General features: G+C 37.4%; 1 protein-coding gene across 1 annotated transcript; it reads right to left on the bottom strand.

Moving 5' to 3' along the window:
* Positions 1-2,142: 2,142 nt before the first annotated feature.
* On the bottom strand, positions 2,143-4,354 carry LOC124615893 (recQ-mediated genome instability protein 2-like). The gene is made up of 2 exons (XM_047144066.1): positions 3,896-4,354; positions 2,143-2,524 (listed from the first exon to the last, which is right to left on the bottom strand). Exons 1-2 carry the CDS (start codon positions 4,188-4,190, stop codon positions 2,346-2,348), a joined length of 474 nt encoding a protein of 157 aa, XP_047000022.1. The 5' UTR covers positions 4,191-4,354; the 3' UTR covers positions 2,143-2,345.
* Positions 4,355-16,762: the final 12,408 nt, after the last annotated feature.

The following is a 16,762-nucleotide window of genomic DNA, read 5'->3' as shown; positions in this document are numbered from 1 at the left end:
CGAAGAAGAAACAAAAACTTCTGAGGTTTGCCAATGAGACTACTATTTTGTCGGAGGCAGTACAGTACACGAGGTGGAAGAGCAGATGGAGGGAATGGGCAGTGTCTTGAGAGGATATAAAATGAACATTGGCAATAGCAATACAAGAATAGTGGAATGTAGTCAAATCAGGTGATGCTGAGGGAATTGGGTTAGGAAACAATACACTAAAAGTAGTGGATGAGTTTTGCTATTTGGGCAGCAAAATAACTGATGATGGCCAAATTACAGATCGTATAAAATGTAGACTGTCAATGGCAAGAAAAGTGTTTCTGAAGAAGAGCAATTTATTTACACTGAATATATATTTAAGTGATAGCAACTCTTTTCTGCAGGTATTTGTGTGGACTGTGGCCATGTATGGAAGTGGAATGTGGACAGTAAACAGTTTAGACAAAAAGAGAACAGAAGCTTTCAAAATGTGGAGCTACAGAAGGACACTGAAGAATAGATAGGTCAATCATGTTACTAATGAGGTGGTACTGAACATAACTGAGGCACTAAGAAATCTGTGGCACAACTTGATTAAAAGGAGGGATTGGCTTATAGGACACATTCTGAGACATCAAGGGATCACCAGTTCAGTAATGGAGGGTAAAAAAATGTAGATGGAGACCAAGAGATGAATCCAGTAAACAGATTCAGCAGGATGTAGTTTGCGGTAGTTATTTGGAGATGAAGAGACTCGCACAGGATAGAGCAGCGAGGAGAGCTGCATCTAACCAGTCTTTGGACTGAAGAGCAGCACCACCACCACCACCACCACCACCACCACCACCACCACCACCACCACCGACAACAACAATGACGTCACAAGTTGCCAGAGAGCAGTTTACCATTTTCGCTTTTACTGTTATGTTTCAGTTTCGTTTTTTAACTGATTTTTTTTTTTAAAGCCAAAAAACACTTATCAGCCACTGAAGGGAGCTACAACACTAAGAAGAATCGCTTCTCGATTGGCGACTTGTGACGTCATTGTCCAAAGCCGACGGGTTGTATCCCCTGCTACACTAGTCCCCTGAATACAGTAAGCAGGTACAAATAGATTTAGGTTGCAGTAACTTACTGATGCAGAGATGGGCGAGGCTTTCACAGAATAAACTAGCACAAAGAGCTACATAAAGCCAGCCTCCAGACTGAAGACCACAGTAACACTTTGCTCACTCATTAGATAATAATATATCAATGCAGCAATGCAAAGATGGTTTATTTTCATTGTACTTTTGAGAACTCTTGAGTTCTTGTGAAAAAATTTGGACCCCTAAACTTTGTGAACTGGGCTACTAATATCATACAAATGAAATGGGACAATTTCGAAGACTTTTCTGGTCTCATACAGATATGATTTTATGTATATGGACTTAATCGACGACTGAAATTTGTACCAAGGCTGGGTATCAAACTCTGATCTCCTGCTTACAAGGCAGGTGTGCTAGCACTAAGCAACCTTGGCATAGCTGTTCACACAACTGCACAGATTACCCTGTCAGGTCTCCCTCCCCAATCCAAATTCTCACCGCCGTTCCAGTCCCTTACAGACCAACAGAATTGCTAACGCCCTCCATGATCTGGATTAGCACCTCAGCATCAAATGTGAGAGATCCAGCCTGAAATTTCTGGCCTTGATTCAAATTTTCACTCATCGCTTCAGTCTGTATACGCAAAATCACCTGTACGAGACAAGTAAAATCTCCAAAATTGTGTCATTTCATTTGTCACAAGTACCTGCACCAGGGTTTCATTGGATCCTCCATTTATGTTCGATGCAGTTGTGCAAACCCTTGTGCCAAGTTGGATTAGCGGATAGTGCAACTGCCTAGTAAGCAGGAGACCCGGGTTCGATTCCCAGCCTTGGAAGCTCGCTGCTTCAGTCTATATACATAAAATACTAATACCATAACTCACTAATTTGGCCAAGAATGGCCATTTCAGGTTACAGGACTAAATCCACGATAATGTAAAAGTATAAAGGATGAAAATTAAATTCAACAGTGCACGTTACTAACATAACACCCTACATCTCTTCCAAATTTTGTTGTAATGCAATACCCTCAACTTACAAAGAATTTTTTTTCTCGTCGACCAACTTTATTTTAAAAAATATGCATTTTCAGCCTTTAATATTATTTCATCTTAACATCTTACAACACACACAAAAAGACATGAAGAAAATCATCAAAAGTAAATGAACAGTAAAAAATACCAAAAGTTAGTTATGTAAATCAACTTCTATCTTGGTATAACAGACAAGAGAAAGTACAGATTATGGTCAGTTTGAGGAGCGTAACATTTCTTGCTACTTTTACTTATTTTTTAACACTCATATCTGGTTTGGCTTTATTTGTAAGAAATAGTTTCAAATCCTCCACTTCCTCTGTCCACATACGAGAGTGTATCGATCCATCCAACTTTGTCAGCTTCAAAGCTTCTACTTCAGGCACATCCAGCTGCTTTTTAAGTGTGCCAATGATGGAACAATATATACCTGGAAGTAGTACAGATATTACATTTAAATATCTGACAAGCATTATTCTCACTTGGCTAATTAGGTTCTCAAATACCTATTAGATGTGAAAAATTTAAAATAAAAAATATACAGATTCTTTTAGTGCAAAAGCACAAATGTGAAGAGATACAAACACAACTTCCTGAGACTACAAACACTTTGTGATTTCATTATATTTTGGAAAAACTGTACCTTGATGTTAGATGGCCTGATTATGTGAAAATGTGATTTTTTCCTATCAAAACTTATGACCTGTTTCTTGTAATTAGAATTTTTTAAATATTGTTCCTGTGTAACTACTTCACCATTTACAGATGTTCATCGTGGTAACCCCACTTCAGATTGCTGTACTACGTTTTGTTATTAGTTGCTCAAAGGGTGCCTATCACTAAAATGATTGTTGATAACAAGTGCTAGTACAGAATAAAATATTACAGTTGCACAACTAACGTATTTTGGTTTACAAATAAATACTGCTACCAAAAAAAATGCTTGCAATTATTTTACACACACATTTCTACAATAATATGTTGGGTCTGCCATCTGAAGACTGTCTGGCGTAATGATACAAGTTTTTAAATATGGACAAGTGTAAGATAATGAACGTAACAGAGAATCAGATAATATCTGATTATAAGATTAGTGGTAAACATCTCGAGGCTGGCACTCAGCTAAAATATGTTGGGACAATTCTATGAACCATTGTGAACCGGGACAAGCAAGTCAAGTCTGTAGTTAGGTAGGCAAACAACTGCAAAAATTCACCGTATTTGACAGGAAAATTACTGTTGCTCGTGCACTAGTAGAATGTGGGCTTACCAAGTAGACAGAAACAGCAGACTGCAAAAGTACTCATAAATGTACTGCTAGGATGTTAACAACTTAGTGCAGCAACTACAAACTGTAAAAGAGAACACAAGGAAACCAAATGGTAACCTCTGCAGGAAAGGTTACTTTGTTCTTAAAAACCATGTCAGGTACATTCAGAGAGGAAACCCAAGTGGTAATTAGGGCCTAGTCAATCTTCAGTGTATATGATGATGATGGGCAATGTGTTACTGTCAATTGGTGTAGACAATATAAAAATAATATCTCAATCACTTTCCTCTAACAAATGTGTGTTGCTTTTTCTTACACGGTCTAAAGATAACAAAGCATACAAAGAAATCGAAAAGAACAAACACAGGTTACCAAAAATCAACGTAACTAAAACGGGATGGTGGACACACACCCCCCACCCCCCTCTACAAAATCATGCCTATGGTGACAAGACTGATCTTACTGTAATCCGAGGTAACGAATACATCTACAGCCTTTCGCAATTTAATGTTTACCACTTCTGAACTATACCTTTTGTAATCCAATCATGGTTTCCAGGAGCGTTACGACATTTGCATATTTTTGCTACGCCTGACTCGTCTCTAATCACAATAGTGTCTTCATCTAAAACATCTTGAATTATGCCCTGTAGCCACAAGATTTTGAATGTGAGCGCGGCTGTATGGTTACTATCAGCAGTGACTTTAAGTTGCCAATAATCGGCCACATTCCAAGTGCATGAACGTATATGCTTCACAAGTAGTTTGTAACACGGACTTGATAATGCGTCATTCATTCCACTTCTTAATCGGAACGTACATATCATATACCCATCAAAAAGTCCACACTCCGATTACAATTACTTTGCGAATGACACTGATAAATGGTATCTGTGTTGCGTACAGTTGCCAGCTGATTCACGAACAAGGTAACATACCATTACCAGACACCACCGAACACCGATAGCATCGCGCGCACAAAAAAGTGAAAAACGAAACAAGTCGTTTGCTTACCGACAGAATCGCCAATGCTTATACATTAAATTACCCACTCAGAATCGTCAAATTACCCGCTTTTACCTCAAAATACCCTCCGTTTCAAACACAGTTGCGAAAATGCTAACATACAAGAAATGTGACCACAAACTGCATTAAAAAATAAACATTTTACTTATCTGATCCGAGTTTATTGTCACTGAGCACTACCATATACTGCTGCTCATCGTTTCTCTCGTCGGTTCGAAGCAAACCAGTGATCACTGAAGGAAACACATCCGCCATCGCCTTCAAGTCCCGCTTTTGCAGCCATCAATGATACTATTGTTTCAATTTTCAGTGTGTTAATATGAGCAGTTTTCAAGTTTTTAAGAATACTATACATTCGTTTCACCGAGGCATTGCAAATGGGAAAACAGATGAGAAGGAAGATTACCTTTTGTAAATTTGGGATTTTCTTACAATATACAGTAGCAGATTTAGATACATCAAACCCAAGTTTCACAATCTCCAGCATAGCCTGATTTTTCCATTCAGAATCCAGCTGCTGACAGTTGATTAATTTTTGAAGAACAGGAAACCTCTCTAGGACAGGGAGCAATTAACTGTGTAGGAATCGGCTACATTAGGTTCCACTATGGAAATTATTTCAAAAATAGGTTCTGAGAAATCAAATCGTCTTTTGACCTGTGATACAAGCTCTACACAGAAATTCAAGCAAATTTTGTAAAAACAATTTATGTCTTGCTGTACTTCGATGTTGGCTTCGAGTCCATGAAATGTTCCCTGCACAGTGATACCCAAGTACATCGTAACTAATCCAACGAAGTGCCTTCAATTTGTATGATCTAGCAGCGAAACTGGAGTTGCCTTAATAACATCAAAATTAATAAAATTAAAACACAGATCTCTTAGCATTTTTTTCCTATTTCTGACTTCTGCTTGTGAAGGAGAGGGACTTCACTTTGAGAAAAGTAATTAAAATCTGGAAGTATGACTAAAACATATGATGTGACTGCCGAATATGCCAAAGTGAATGCATTATCCATAATTGAAAGCATATGTTCTGTAGCTGAAGATGGATCTTCCATGACAACATTTCTCAGGTAAGCAGTAAGTGTATTAAACTGTTCCAATACCCCAGACACACATGAACTGACAGACAACCATCGAGCTGCACACGGTCAGAGTTATTCACTGGATATTCACAATATCAGCTCTAAAATATTAAAACTTAGTAGTCATTATATAGCAGAGGTTCTCTGTCACATCATAAACTACTGCTTTGATGAAAGTTGTTTCCCTGAAAAATTGAAAGTAGCTAAAGTAATCCCAGTCCACAAAAAAGTGACAATAATTTGCCTAGCAATTATAGGCCAGTTTCTTTTGTACCACTTTCATCCAAGGTCATTGAGAAACTAATGAGTATTCAAATAATCAGTTTCCTAGATTCTCATCAATTACTTTCAAATAGCCAGTTTGGGTTTAGGAAAAATCTATCAACATGTGATGCTGTTATGAGCTACATATGTAACTGTCTGGAAGCAAAAGAAGAAAAATTTATTGTAAGTACAAAGCTTTTTGATTCATTGAAAGCGTTTGACACTGTGTGCCACAACACTCTGCTGCTGAAATTAAAAACTGTAGGTTTCTCAGTCTCTGCGGTTAAAATTGTTCAGTCATACTTTTCTAATAGATCTCAAAGTGTTTACTTCTATAACCAATATTCTAGTTTCTTACCCGTTAACCATGGTGTTCCTTAAGGGTCAATCTTGGGCCGTCTCTTGTTCATATTATATATGAATGACCTACCTAGCAATGTAATAGATGATACTACAAACTGTTACTTGTATGCAGATTATATCAGTTTAAGTGTTACAGTGCCTACAAACAATAACATAAGTAACTCTACCTCACTCAAGGTAGATATACTTTCTGACTGGTGCAATGCCAATAGCCTGTCTATGAAAATAAATAAAACACAGGAATTAAACATTTCTTATAACAATAGAATCACCTTAGACACAGTTCCTGTAAAGTTTCTTGACATTGTTTTGCAAAATAATTTAGGCTGGCAGGCACATGTGAATTACTTAACACCAAGAATTTCTAAAGGAATATTTATGCTCAGAAAATTACAAGCTACAGTAGATGAGAAAATTTTGCTTCCTGTCTATTATAGTTATATTCACGCTCATTTGACGTATGGGACAATCTTGTGGGGAAATAATTGCTACTCAAAATGCTTATTTACAGCCCAGCAAAAAGCTGTCAGACTGATACCTGAAGTACCACCTAGAACTCACTGTAGAGAATCATTTATTAAACTTAGTATTATGGCCTTACCATATATATACATATTTCAATGTGTCTTGTACATTAAAAAGAACTTGTCTAGTTTTTATCTGATGTACATAGTTATAACACATGACACTGTAATGATGTAAGAAAAGACTACTGCTCATATACCAAAACTCTAAACAGCTTCAAACACACATCTGTAAAGCTATTTAATAAACTACCAGCGTCAGTTAAGAGTCTGGAGATCAAAAATTTAAGATATTTGTAAGAACTTTATTAATTCAAAATCGTTTTTATACAATGAAAGATTTCTGTGAGCATAATTTCTAACATAGATTAATTATTTGTATATTTATTGTATTGTTGTTTGTACATTTATTGATGTTGCTTATACAAGCTTTACATCCCTGTAAATGTTTTGTTTTTGGGCAATAAAAATCAATCTATCAATCAATCAATCAATTGTGTATTTCGGTTCGAAAAAAAACTTGAAACTCTTTAAATGTCGCTCTACTGCCGTATTTTCTACAGAAATGAGAACCTAATCTTCGCCAGTTCTTGGGAGTTTTAAACATGCTTTTGAAGCACAAAGAAGCATCAGATGACATGAGCATTTGATACATGCTACATGAGGAAAGTCGCTTTTCAGGCTCGAGAAAACTGAATGATGCACTCCAATCATGATTATCAAGGTTAATGTTCTATGATTTAAAAGAATTTATAATTGCCTTGTAGAATGCGTTCGGCAGAACACAATAAAGCTTCAAAGACATTGAAGAAACTAGTTTTAATCTGACCTGAATCCATATCAAAATACATGGCTGTTAATACACAATGTTTAGTAGCAAATCAGCAGCTTCTTTTACGTCTTCAGCATTGTTATTTGGTGTTGAAGATATATTAGAAGTAGATGCAACAGATTTCATTTGATTAATATGTGTGGAAAACTTTTGAGCCTCAAAATTTCAAACTGTTGAAACACTATCACATACCTTGCTGTATGCCAAATCAGGTCCATCCCTCTGTATGTTGCTCTTCTGTAACGAACCAGTGCACTCAGACAAGCTGAACCAGAAGTCACAAATTCCATTTATTTTGGATTTCTTTGATTTCCCACTCAAACAACACGATTATAACATAGATGTAGCATTATGGTTCTTTTCAGTAAGCTCACTTTGCAATTTAGGAGGTTCAGGTAAATTAGGTGAGGAAGGAAATTCGGGAGGAGTATGGAGACTCTCTACAGATTTCGCACTAACATATGTTTTATGCAACCACTTATCCATTTTAGTGAAATAAAACCGATATAGTTTAATAACTGTACTATTACTGACCGGAAGTATAGCTCGCATCAGAACATTCAGTCCAGTAATTTGCTGAAACTGTGAGATACTGCTATCACAAGAACAACAAGCTGACTAGTAGATTTACGAGTTGCGGCACATAGAAGTTCAAACAAACAGCGGAAGCAAGAGAAGAGAAACTGAGGAATTTCCAGATCCATTCCACAATGTAACAGTGTTACAATTCTGTTATTCTGATACCATACCTATACCTGTGTTGTTGTTGTGGTCTTCAGTCCATAGACTGGTTTGATGCAGCTCTCCATGCTATTCTATCCTGTAGAAGCCTCTCTGTCTGTGAGTAGCTACTGCAACCTATATCCCTCTGAATCTGCCTACTGTATTCATCTCTTGATCTCTCTCTATGATTTTAACCCCCTCCCACCTCTCTCCCCACTTCCCTCCAGTACTAAATGGTGATCCCTTGATGCCTCAGAAAGTATCATACCAATCGATCCCATCTTTTGGTCAGGTGGTACCACAAATTTCTCTTCTCCCCAATTCTAGCTAATATCTCCTCGTTAGTTACTTGTTCTACCCATCTAATCTTCAGCATTCTTCTGTAGCACCACATTTCCAAAACTTCTATTCTCTTCTCGTCTAAACTGTTTATCGTACATGTTCCACTTCCATATATGACTACACTCCATATAAATACTTTCAGAAAGGACTGCCTGACATTTAAATGTATACCCGACATTAACAGATTTCTCTTCTTCAGAAACGATTTTCTTGCCATTGCCAGTCTACATTTTATATCCTCTCTACGTTAACTATCATCAGTTATTTTGCTTCCCAAATAACAAAATTCATTTACTACTTCAAGTGTCTCATTTCCTATACTAATTCCCTCAGGATCACTTATTTTAATTAGACTACATTCTTTTTTCCTTGTTTTGCTTTTGTTAATGTTCATCTAAATCCTTCTTTCAAGGTACTGTCCAGTCCATTCATCTGTACTTACATTTTAAAAATTAAAGAATGATTTGAATATGAACAAAAATGTTTGGTATCAAAATTATCAGATTATCTGGAAAATACCCACCATTTCATACAACTCTCTAAAATACCCACCGATCAAGGTTTTACACGAAAACTGGGTAATTATCCTCCAATTGGTAACAGTGCCTACCAAGATTCCTTATTTGCACGTTGTAGAAAAATAACAGCAATAAGAAGAATGTTCACACACATGTCCCAGAGTAGCAGATTATCTAAATAAGGGTAGAAAATTGTAACAGTTGAACACAGCTGAATTTTTGGCAACATACTATATAACGAATGGACGAACGTCAGCTGTATCTGAATCAGTTTCACTATCATCTGTATAGTCACTGGAGCTGCTGTCAGAATTAAAGAAATAATAAGTTCTTCAATGTTTTTTTCTATTAGACAGTCACTCTCCCATGCTTCGACTATACTTCCTACGTGAGTCTTACAACATTATGCCAATCTGACAATGAACTTTGGTTTACTGTGTCATTTGCCAATCTCCACAGCTGCCAGCATACATCTCATGTTGTTCATAGCCACATAACACTTAACTTGAGCTCATATGAGTTTAATGGAATTGAAATGGCAATAATATAACAGCAGACTGAGCACCCAATGTCCTTATCTTCTTGCTAGCTCATCATCAACATACAGGTGAGAAAAGGTGATTTACTCTGAACCAAGAGATCACACCCAGGTGAGTGTCTCACTTTCAGTAAAACACCCCACTGCACTGACGTTTTGGACTGGAAAGTGACGTCACATGATCATACACACCTGGCTTCAGAAAACACATGGTTGCGCGTGTTGTACCATTCTGAAAGTAGCCCCTAAGACGTGTGCTGCGCTTGTCTGCTTCCATAACACTTTCTTATTCTCATTTCGCTGGCTTTCCTTTTTATTTTTTGTTTTGTTTCTGTTGTTTTATATTCACTGCTGGGATTACCTGTTTTTAAACAGTTTGTGCTATTAAAGAAAAGACTACAGGAGACAGGTTCAAAATGATGTAGGTTGCTGCAGTTATTCAGAGATGAAGAGGCTTCCATGGAATAAAGTAGTGTGAAGAATGTTACATCATGCTTTGAATGCTGTGTGCTTCTTTAGTGGAGACAGGAGTGAGGAACAGAGGATGTTCATGAACAGAGAATCAAGATATTAATTTACATCTTGCTTTGCATGCTGTGAGCTTCTTTAGTGGAGACAGGAGTGAGGAACAGATGCTGTTCATGAACAGAGAATCCAGATATTAATTTATTCTATATCTGAATATTCTTCTTCTTTCTTGACTCTATAGCTCATGATGAGCCTAGGCCTCTTCTACTGTTTCCTTCCATTTCTCTCGGTCCTTTGCAAATACTCTTCAGTTTCTATAGCCCATCTTCCTAAGATCTTCGATTACTCCATCTTCCCATCTGGTTCTTTGTCAACCATGTCCTCTCTGCCCTCCTAACTTTCCTTGTAATATTCGTTTTGGTGCTTCTGTATCATTCATGTGAGCCACATGTCCCAGCCCACTTCAGTCTGGATGATTTCACTATCCTTCTGATGGGTTGGTCTTTGTATGTGATATACAACTCATGCTTGTATCTCCTCCTCTATCTTCCTTTTTCACAGATTGGGCCGATAATTTGCCTAAGTAATTTTTTTCAAATGCATCCAGTATTTCAATATCTTTAGTTGTTAAAGTCCAGGTTTCAGAGGCATATGTAAGCACTGGTCGTATAAGTGATTTATAGATAGTTAATTTAGTGGTACAAGTCAGGAGCCTTGAGTATAGAAGTCTTGTTAGGGCAAAATAGGCTCTATTGGCTAGTGTTAATCTCTTCTTAATTTCATAGGACGTATCATTTAGACGGGCAACTGTTGGGCCCAGTTACTTGAAATGTTCAACTCTCTGAAACGTATAATTGCCTATTATTATTGCATTTGGCATATTTTCTCTATGTGCTTTTCCAGCTGCCATATATTTTGTTTTTTGTTCATTAATAATTAACTCCATGTTCCTACTAGCCTGTTCGAGAGCCATAAAAGTCTCTTCCATTGCTTTTTGGATTCTTGCTGTTATATCCATGTCATCCTTTTAGGGCAGTATCTGCACTGATTTATATATAATCGTTCCCCTATTCATAGGATTTGTGTTTCTCATCACCCTCTCTAGGGCGGCATTAAAGAGAAGACATGCCAATGCATCCCCTTGTCGCTCTCTGTTTTTAATACTCAATGCATAGGACATTATTCTTCCTATTCTTACACTACCTTGTGTTTCGCTCTTTGTCATTCTTACCAGCCTTACCAACTTTCTCGATATTCCCAATTCAACTAGAGCTTGGTATAACTGCTCTCTATTTATGCTATCATAAGCTGCTTTGAAATCTATAAAGAGGTGATGCATGCCAACCCCGTACTGTTTTTTTTTCGGGATTTGTCTTAAAGTGAATATTTGATCTATAGTTGACTTCCCGGGGAGAAATCCGCATTGGTACGGCCTCGTCTCCCTCTGTATGTTTGGGAGGATTCTGTCGAATAGTATTTTAGAGAATATTTTATATCACAGATTTAGTAGTGTGATCCCTCTGTAACTGCCACACTCCCTCTGATCTTTCTTATATATGGGACATGTGATACAATCTTTCCATTGTTGGGGCGTTTTCTCCTCTTCCCATATTCTGGTGACCATTTTCAGAAGGCTTCGTTGCAGCTCTCTGCCTCCTTGCTTAAATAGTTCTGCTGGAATACCATCTGACCCTGCTGTCTTGTTGTTTTTCAGTTTCTTCGTGGCAGTTTTCACTTCTTCTATATTTGGTGGGGCAGTGTTGTTGTCTGGATCCTCTTCCCCATTCGTTTCTATTGGATTCCCTGGTATAGCTATTCTAGGGTTGTGGAGACTATCAAAATACCTGCACCTTCTTTCACATATTCCTTTCTCATCACTTATTATATTCCCTGTCTCATCTTTTATTAAACTTGTTTAACTACCAAAAGGCTCCCGTGCCACATTCACCTCTCTATAGAATTTTCTTATTCCCGATATCATATAACAAAAATAACACATAACTTTGTTCCTGAAGAAGCAGTGTCAGTTGCAAACAGTAGATTTGAATGCAGAAATACAGATACAATAGATTTATAAATCTGTTTACGATATATCTACATCTGTGCTCTGCAAACCGCTGTGATGTGCATAGCAGAGCATACACCCCATTGAATCAGTTATTAGGGTTTCTTCCTGTTACATTTGCGTATGGAGTGGGGAAGAATGATTGTTTGAATGCCTCTGTGCTTGCAATAATTATTCTAATCTTATTCTCACGATCCCTATGCCAGTGATGTGTAGGGGATTGTAGTATCTCTCTAGACATATAATTTAAATCTTCAAGAGTCTTCCAGTTCATTACCTTCTGTATATTTGTGACACCCTGTTATGCACGAATACACCTGTGACAATTTGTGTTGCCCTTCTCTGTATACATTCAGTATAAAAAAGAAAGCAAACGAAATGAGAATAAGCAAGCGATATGGAATGAGACACACATAGCACACATCTTAGCAGCTACTTCCAGAATGGTAGAACATGCGTAGCATGTGTTTTCTGATGACAGGTGGGTATGATCATGTGACATCAGTTTCCGGTCCGAAACGCCAGTGCAGTGATGCATTTTACTGGAAGTGAGACACTCACAATGATGGAACCTCATGGCTATTTGGAATGGGTTCCACACATGAGCAGTATTCTAGAACAGATTGCATGAGCAGTTTGTATGCAATCTCCCTCATAGACTGATTGCGCTTCCTCACTGTTCTACTAATCAACCGAAAGTCCACCACCAAATCGTCCGGCCATCCTGATTTAGGTTTTCCGTGATTTCCCTAAATCGCTCCAGGCAAATGCCGGGATGGTTCCTTTGAAGGGGCACGGCCGACTTCCTTTCCCATCCTTCCCTAATCCGATGAGACCGATGACCTCACTGTTTGTGTCTCTTCCCCCAAACAACCCAACTCCACCACCAACTTGACCCACAACTGTGATCATTCCTTTTCATATCCCTACGAAGTGTCAAACCCAGGCATTTGTATGAGTTGATCAATTCCAACAGACTGATTGATATTATAATCATAGGATACTTCATATTTTCGTTTGGTTAAGAGCACAGTCTTCCATTCCTGAACGTTTAAAGCAAGTTACCAATCTTTGCATCATTTTGAAATCTTATCAAGAGCTGACTAAATATTTATGCAGCTTCTTTCAGTAAGTACTTCATCACAGATAACTGGATCGTCTCTAAAATGACTAAGGCTATTGACTGCAACATGAGCAGCAAAGATCACAACAAACTTCCCTGTGGTACACCAGCTACTTGTACATCTGACAATGACTCTTCTTCCAAGATAACATGCTATGTCCTCCCTACCAAAAAGTCCTCAATCCAGTTACAAGTTTCGCTTGGACCCCCATGTGATCCAACGTTTGACAATAAAGGTAAGTGTGATACTGAGTCAAATGCTTTTCAGAAATCAAGAAATATTGCATACACCTGATTTTCGGAGTCCATGCTGGTTGACGTTCTGTTCAAAATGCTTCATTATGCTTGAGCTCAGAATTCAAATATTCTACAACATATCGACATCAAGGTTATTGGGCAGTAGTTTTGTGGATCACTTCTACTACCCTCCTTGTAGATGGGAGTGACCTGTGCTTTTCTCCAAGAACTGTGCAACATTTTTTTTCGAGGAATCTGCAACAGATTATAGGTAGAAGAGGGGCTAACTCAGGAGAAAATTCAGTGTAGGATCTGATAGGGACTTTGTCGTGCCCTGGAGGTTTGTTCAGTTTTGGAGGTTTGTTCAGTTTGATGACTTCAGTTATTTAGCAGGAGTCTTTCATTCTAGGAACATCCCCAGGCTGTGGCTAAGCCATGTCTCCGCAATATCCTTTCTTCCAGGAGTGCTAGTTCTGCAAGGTTCGCAGGAGAGCTTCTGTGAAGTTTGGAAGGCAGGAGACAAGGTACTGGCGGAATTAAAACTGTGAGGACGAGAAGTGAGTCGTGCTTGGGTAGCTCAGTGGTAGAGCACTTGCCCGCAAAAGGCAAAGGTCCCGAGTTCTAGTCTCGGTCGAACACACAGTTTTAATCTGCTGGGAAGTTTCACTTCAGTTATTTCACAACACCACTGAGTCTAACACTTACTTCAGTGGTACTACGATTAAATTGGAGCAACTCTGGTGTTTTCCTTTGTAAAGAAACATTTTAAAATGGAGTTAAGCCTTTAAGCCTTTGCTTTGCTGTCCTCAATTTCATTTCCTGTGTCACTCACTGGGGGCTGGACAATATCTTTAACCCCACTAACAGCCTTTACATATGACCAGAATTTCTTTGGGTTTTCTGAAATGTCTATCGTGAAAATTCCAAAACTGATCTTTCCAACATTTACTAAGAACCATATATTTTAAATCAGCACCAACATACTCGCGGTAGATATGATTTAAGTAATTGTCATCTTGTCTGAGAATATTTAAAAAATATAGATAATCTATGACTAATTGATTAGGTGTTTTAGAATATGTCAGAACTAAATAAAATCAATCTATTTCATTATGTCTATCTCAAGTGAAATATACAGTAACTACACTCTTACTTTCAAGAACGAAATTGTCGAATACCATAAGTGATGAAGTTGGGATTGATCCAATGATACAAATCATCATTATTCTCAATAAAAGTAGTAATCATCTCATCATATCATGTTCAACTTTTTTACACATTTTCATAAATTCTCGATATTTTGGCTGGTCTAAAATTTTGGAATGAAGTTACAAGTGATTTATCTTATTTCAGTTCACCCATGCTGGAGCTAGAATATAACTATCAATCATTAATGTTGTTTTCCCACAACCACTTTGGCCTATTATGGCATATTCAATAGAAGTAGGTAAAGACTTACTGTCTTTATTTATTGATCTCGTCTCTGGATGAGCTCCTAATCAGTTTTCATTTAATTAAATTAATTTTTAGTAATATTAAATGAGTCACCTATTTCAATTAAGTTGTAGTCACCTGTCAAAAAAAAAAATTGATTGTACCTATATGAGAAAGTTTTCATAGTGTTGTACTAACTGATTTTTATGCAACATTTGTAACTCCAAATATTACACAGAAAATAATAAATTATATTGTGATGAAGAAACGACAGAAATTGCTGTTGGCCAATATAGTTTGAAAAGCTTGGAAAAAATTATTCATTCATAAAAGCATAATGTACACATAAAAGCAGATGAAACTTCAAATAGAATTATTATTGAGAGTGAGGTAAAATTATATATGGATATAAAAGATAGTATTGGAAGTGCACTTGGATTTAGTAACCAAATTATTCAAGCTGATAAAATCTGTTGCTAACGATTTTCCGTATGATTGTTCCATTCAAGTTAATGAATATAAATTTTAAACATACTAATCATTTTCATTCAGAAACTAATATCGTAGCTTAGGTCAAGTTTAATGGTGAATTTGGTGGACAGCTAATTCATGAACCATATTATCCTGTTTATATTCCAATTTTTGATACTATACAGGATTTAGAAATTAATATAAGTGATGACAATGAGAATTTAATTGAATTCAGTGGAGCTTGATTGACAGTTATATTGGAAGTATCTTAATAAAATGTTATTCATTAATAAATAATGAACAAAATAGAGAGCCATCAGTTCTACTCATTTCTTATGATTGAGAAAAGAAAAAATAATCTAAATACTCCAAACATGTATACTGAGGTTGATATTGATTATGGATGGGTACTTCCCAACCATGCTCAATTATACATGAGCCTTAAAACTCTCAAAGGTGATGGATCAGACAACCAAAAATATGATGGAACATTCAATAAAAAATTAATTGATGGCTATGTGGTAGAGCAATTTGAATTTATAACCATGAAGAAAGGAAACAATATTCTGTCTAGGACTAAACACCCAATTATTTCATCAACAATTTTGTTATGTTTAATTTCATCTCTTGCTGATAAAATAAGTATGGAATGACATATATTTAATAATGGAAAAATAAAGAGTAAGAAAAATGATGTGATTTATCCACTTGGAATACTTGGTGGCTTCTTTAAACCTATAAAGAAATTTTATGAGGAGGTCATTTCACATAAGCTAATCAGAAGGGTCATTAAACAGCCATGTAAAAGACCATGGTTCACTAAGGGGATGAAACTATCTTGTAAAGGAAAAGGGAAACGTATGTTTTAGCAAGAAGAAGTAGAGACCCTGCAGCAGTGTACTACAAAAACTACTCAAAATTACTAAGAAAGGTTATTAAAAAATCAAGAAACATATATATGACGACAGAAATCAGTATGTCTGACAACATAGTTAAGGCAATATACACTCCTGGAAATGGAAAAAAGAACACATTGACACCGGTGTGTCAGACCCACCATACTTGCTCCGGACACTGCGAGAGGGCTGTACAAGCAATGATCACACGCACGGCACAGCGGACACACCAGGAACCGCGGTGTTGGCCGTCGAATGGCGCTAGCTGCGCAGCATTTGTGCACCGCCGCCGTCAGTGTCAGCCAGTTTGCCGTGGCATACGGAGCTCCATCGCAGTCTTTAACACTGGTAGCATGCCGCGACAGCGTGGACGTGAACCGTATGTGCAGTTGAAGGACTTTGAGCGAGGGCGTATAGTGGGCATGCGGGAGGCCGGGTGGACGTACCGCCGAATTGCTCAACACGTGGGGCGTGAGGTCTCCACAGT

Source organism: Schistocerca americana, chromosome 5, assembly GCF_021461395.2.
Source record: "Schistocerca americana isolate TAMUIC-IGC-003095 chromosome 5, iqSchAmer2.1, whole genome shotgun sequence".
In the NCBI taxonomy this organism is placed as follows: domain Eukaryota; kingdom Metazoa; phylum Arthropoda; class Insecta; order Orthoptera; family Acrididae; genus Schistocerca; species Schistocerca americana.
This window is presented reverse-complemented; position numbering and strand designations above follow the sequence as displayed.

Excerpts from the sequence above, each read along its gene's own strand:
- LOC124615893 (XM_047144066.1), bottom strand. The coding sequence starts at position 4,190 with ATGATATGTACGTTCCGATTAAGAAGTGGAATGAATGACGCATTATCA. Across the intron at positions 2,525-3,895 it reads CCATGATTGGATTACAAAAG|GTATATATTGTTCCATCATT; the intron begins GTATAGTTCAGA and ends TACTACTTCCAG.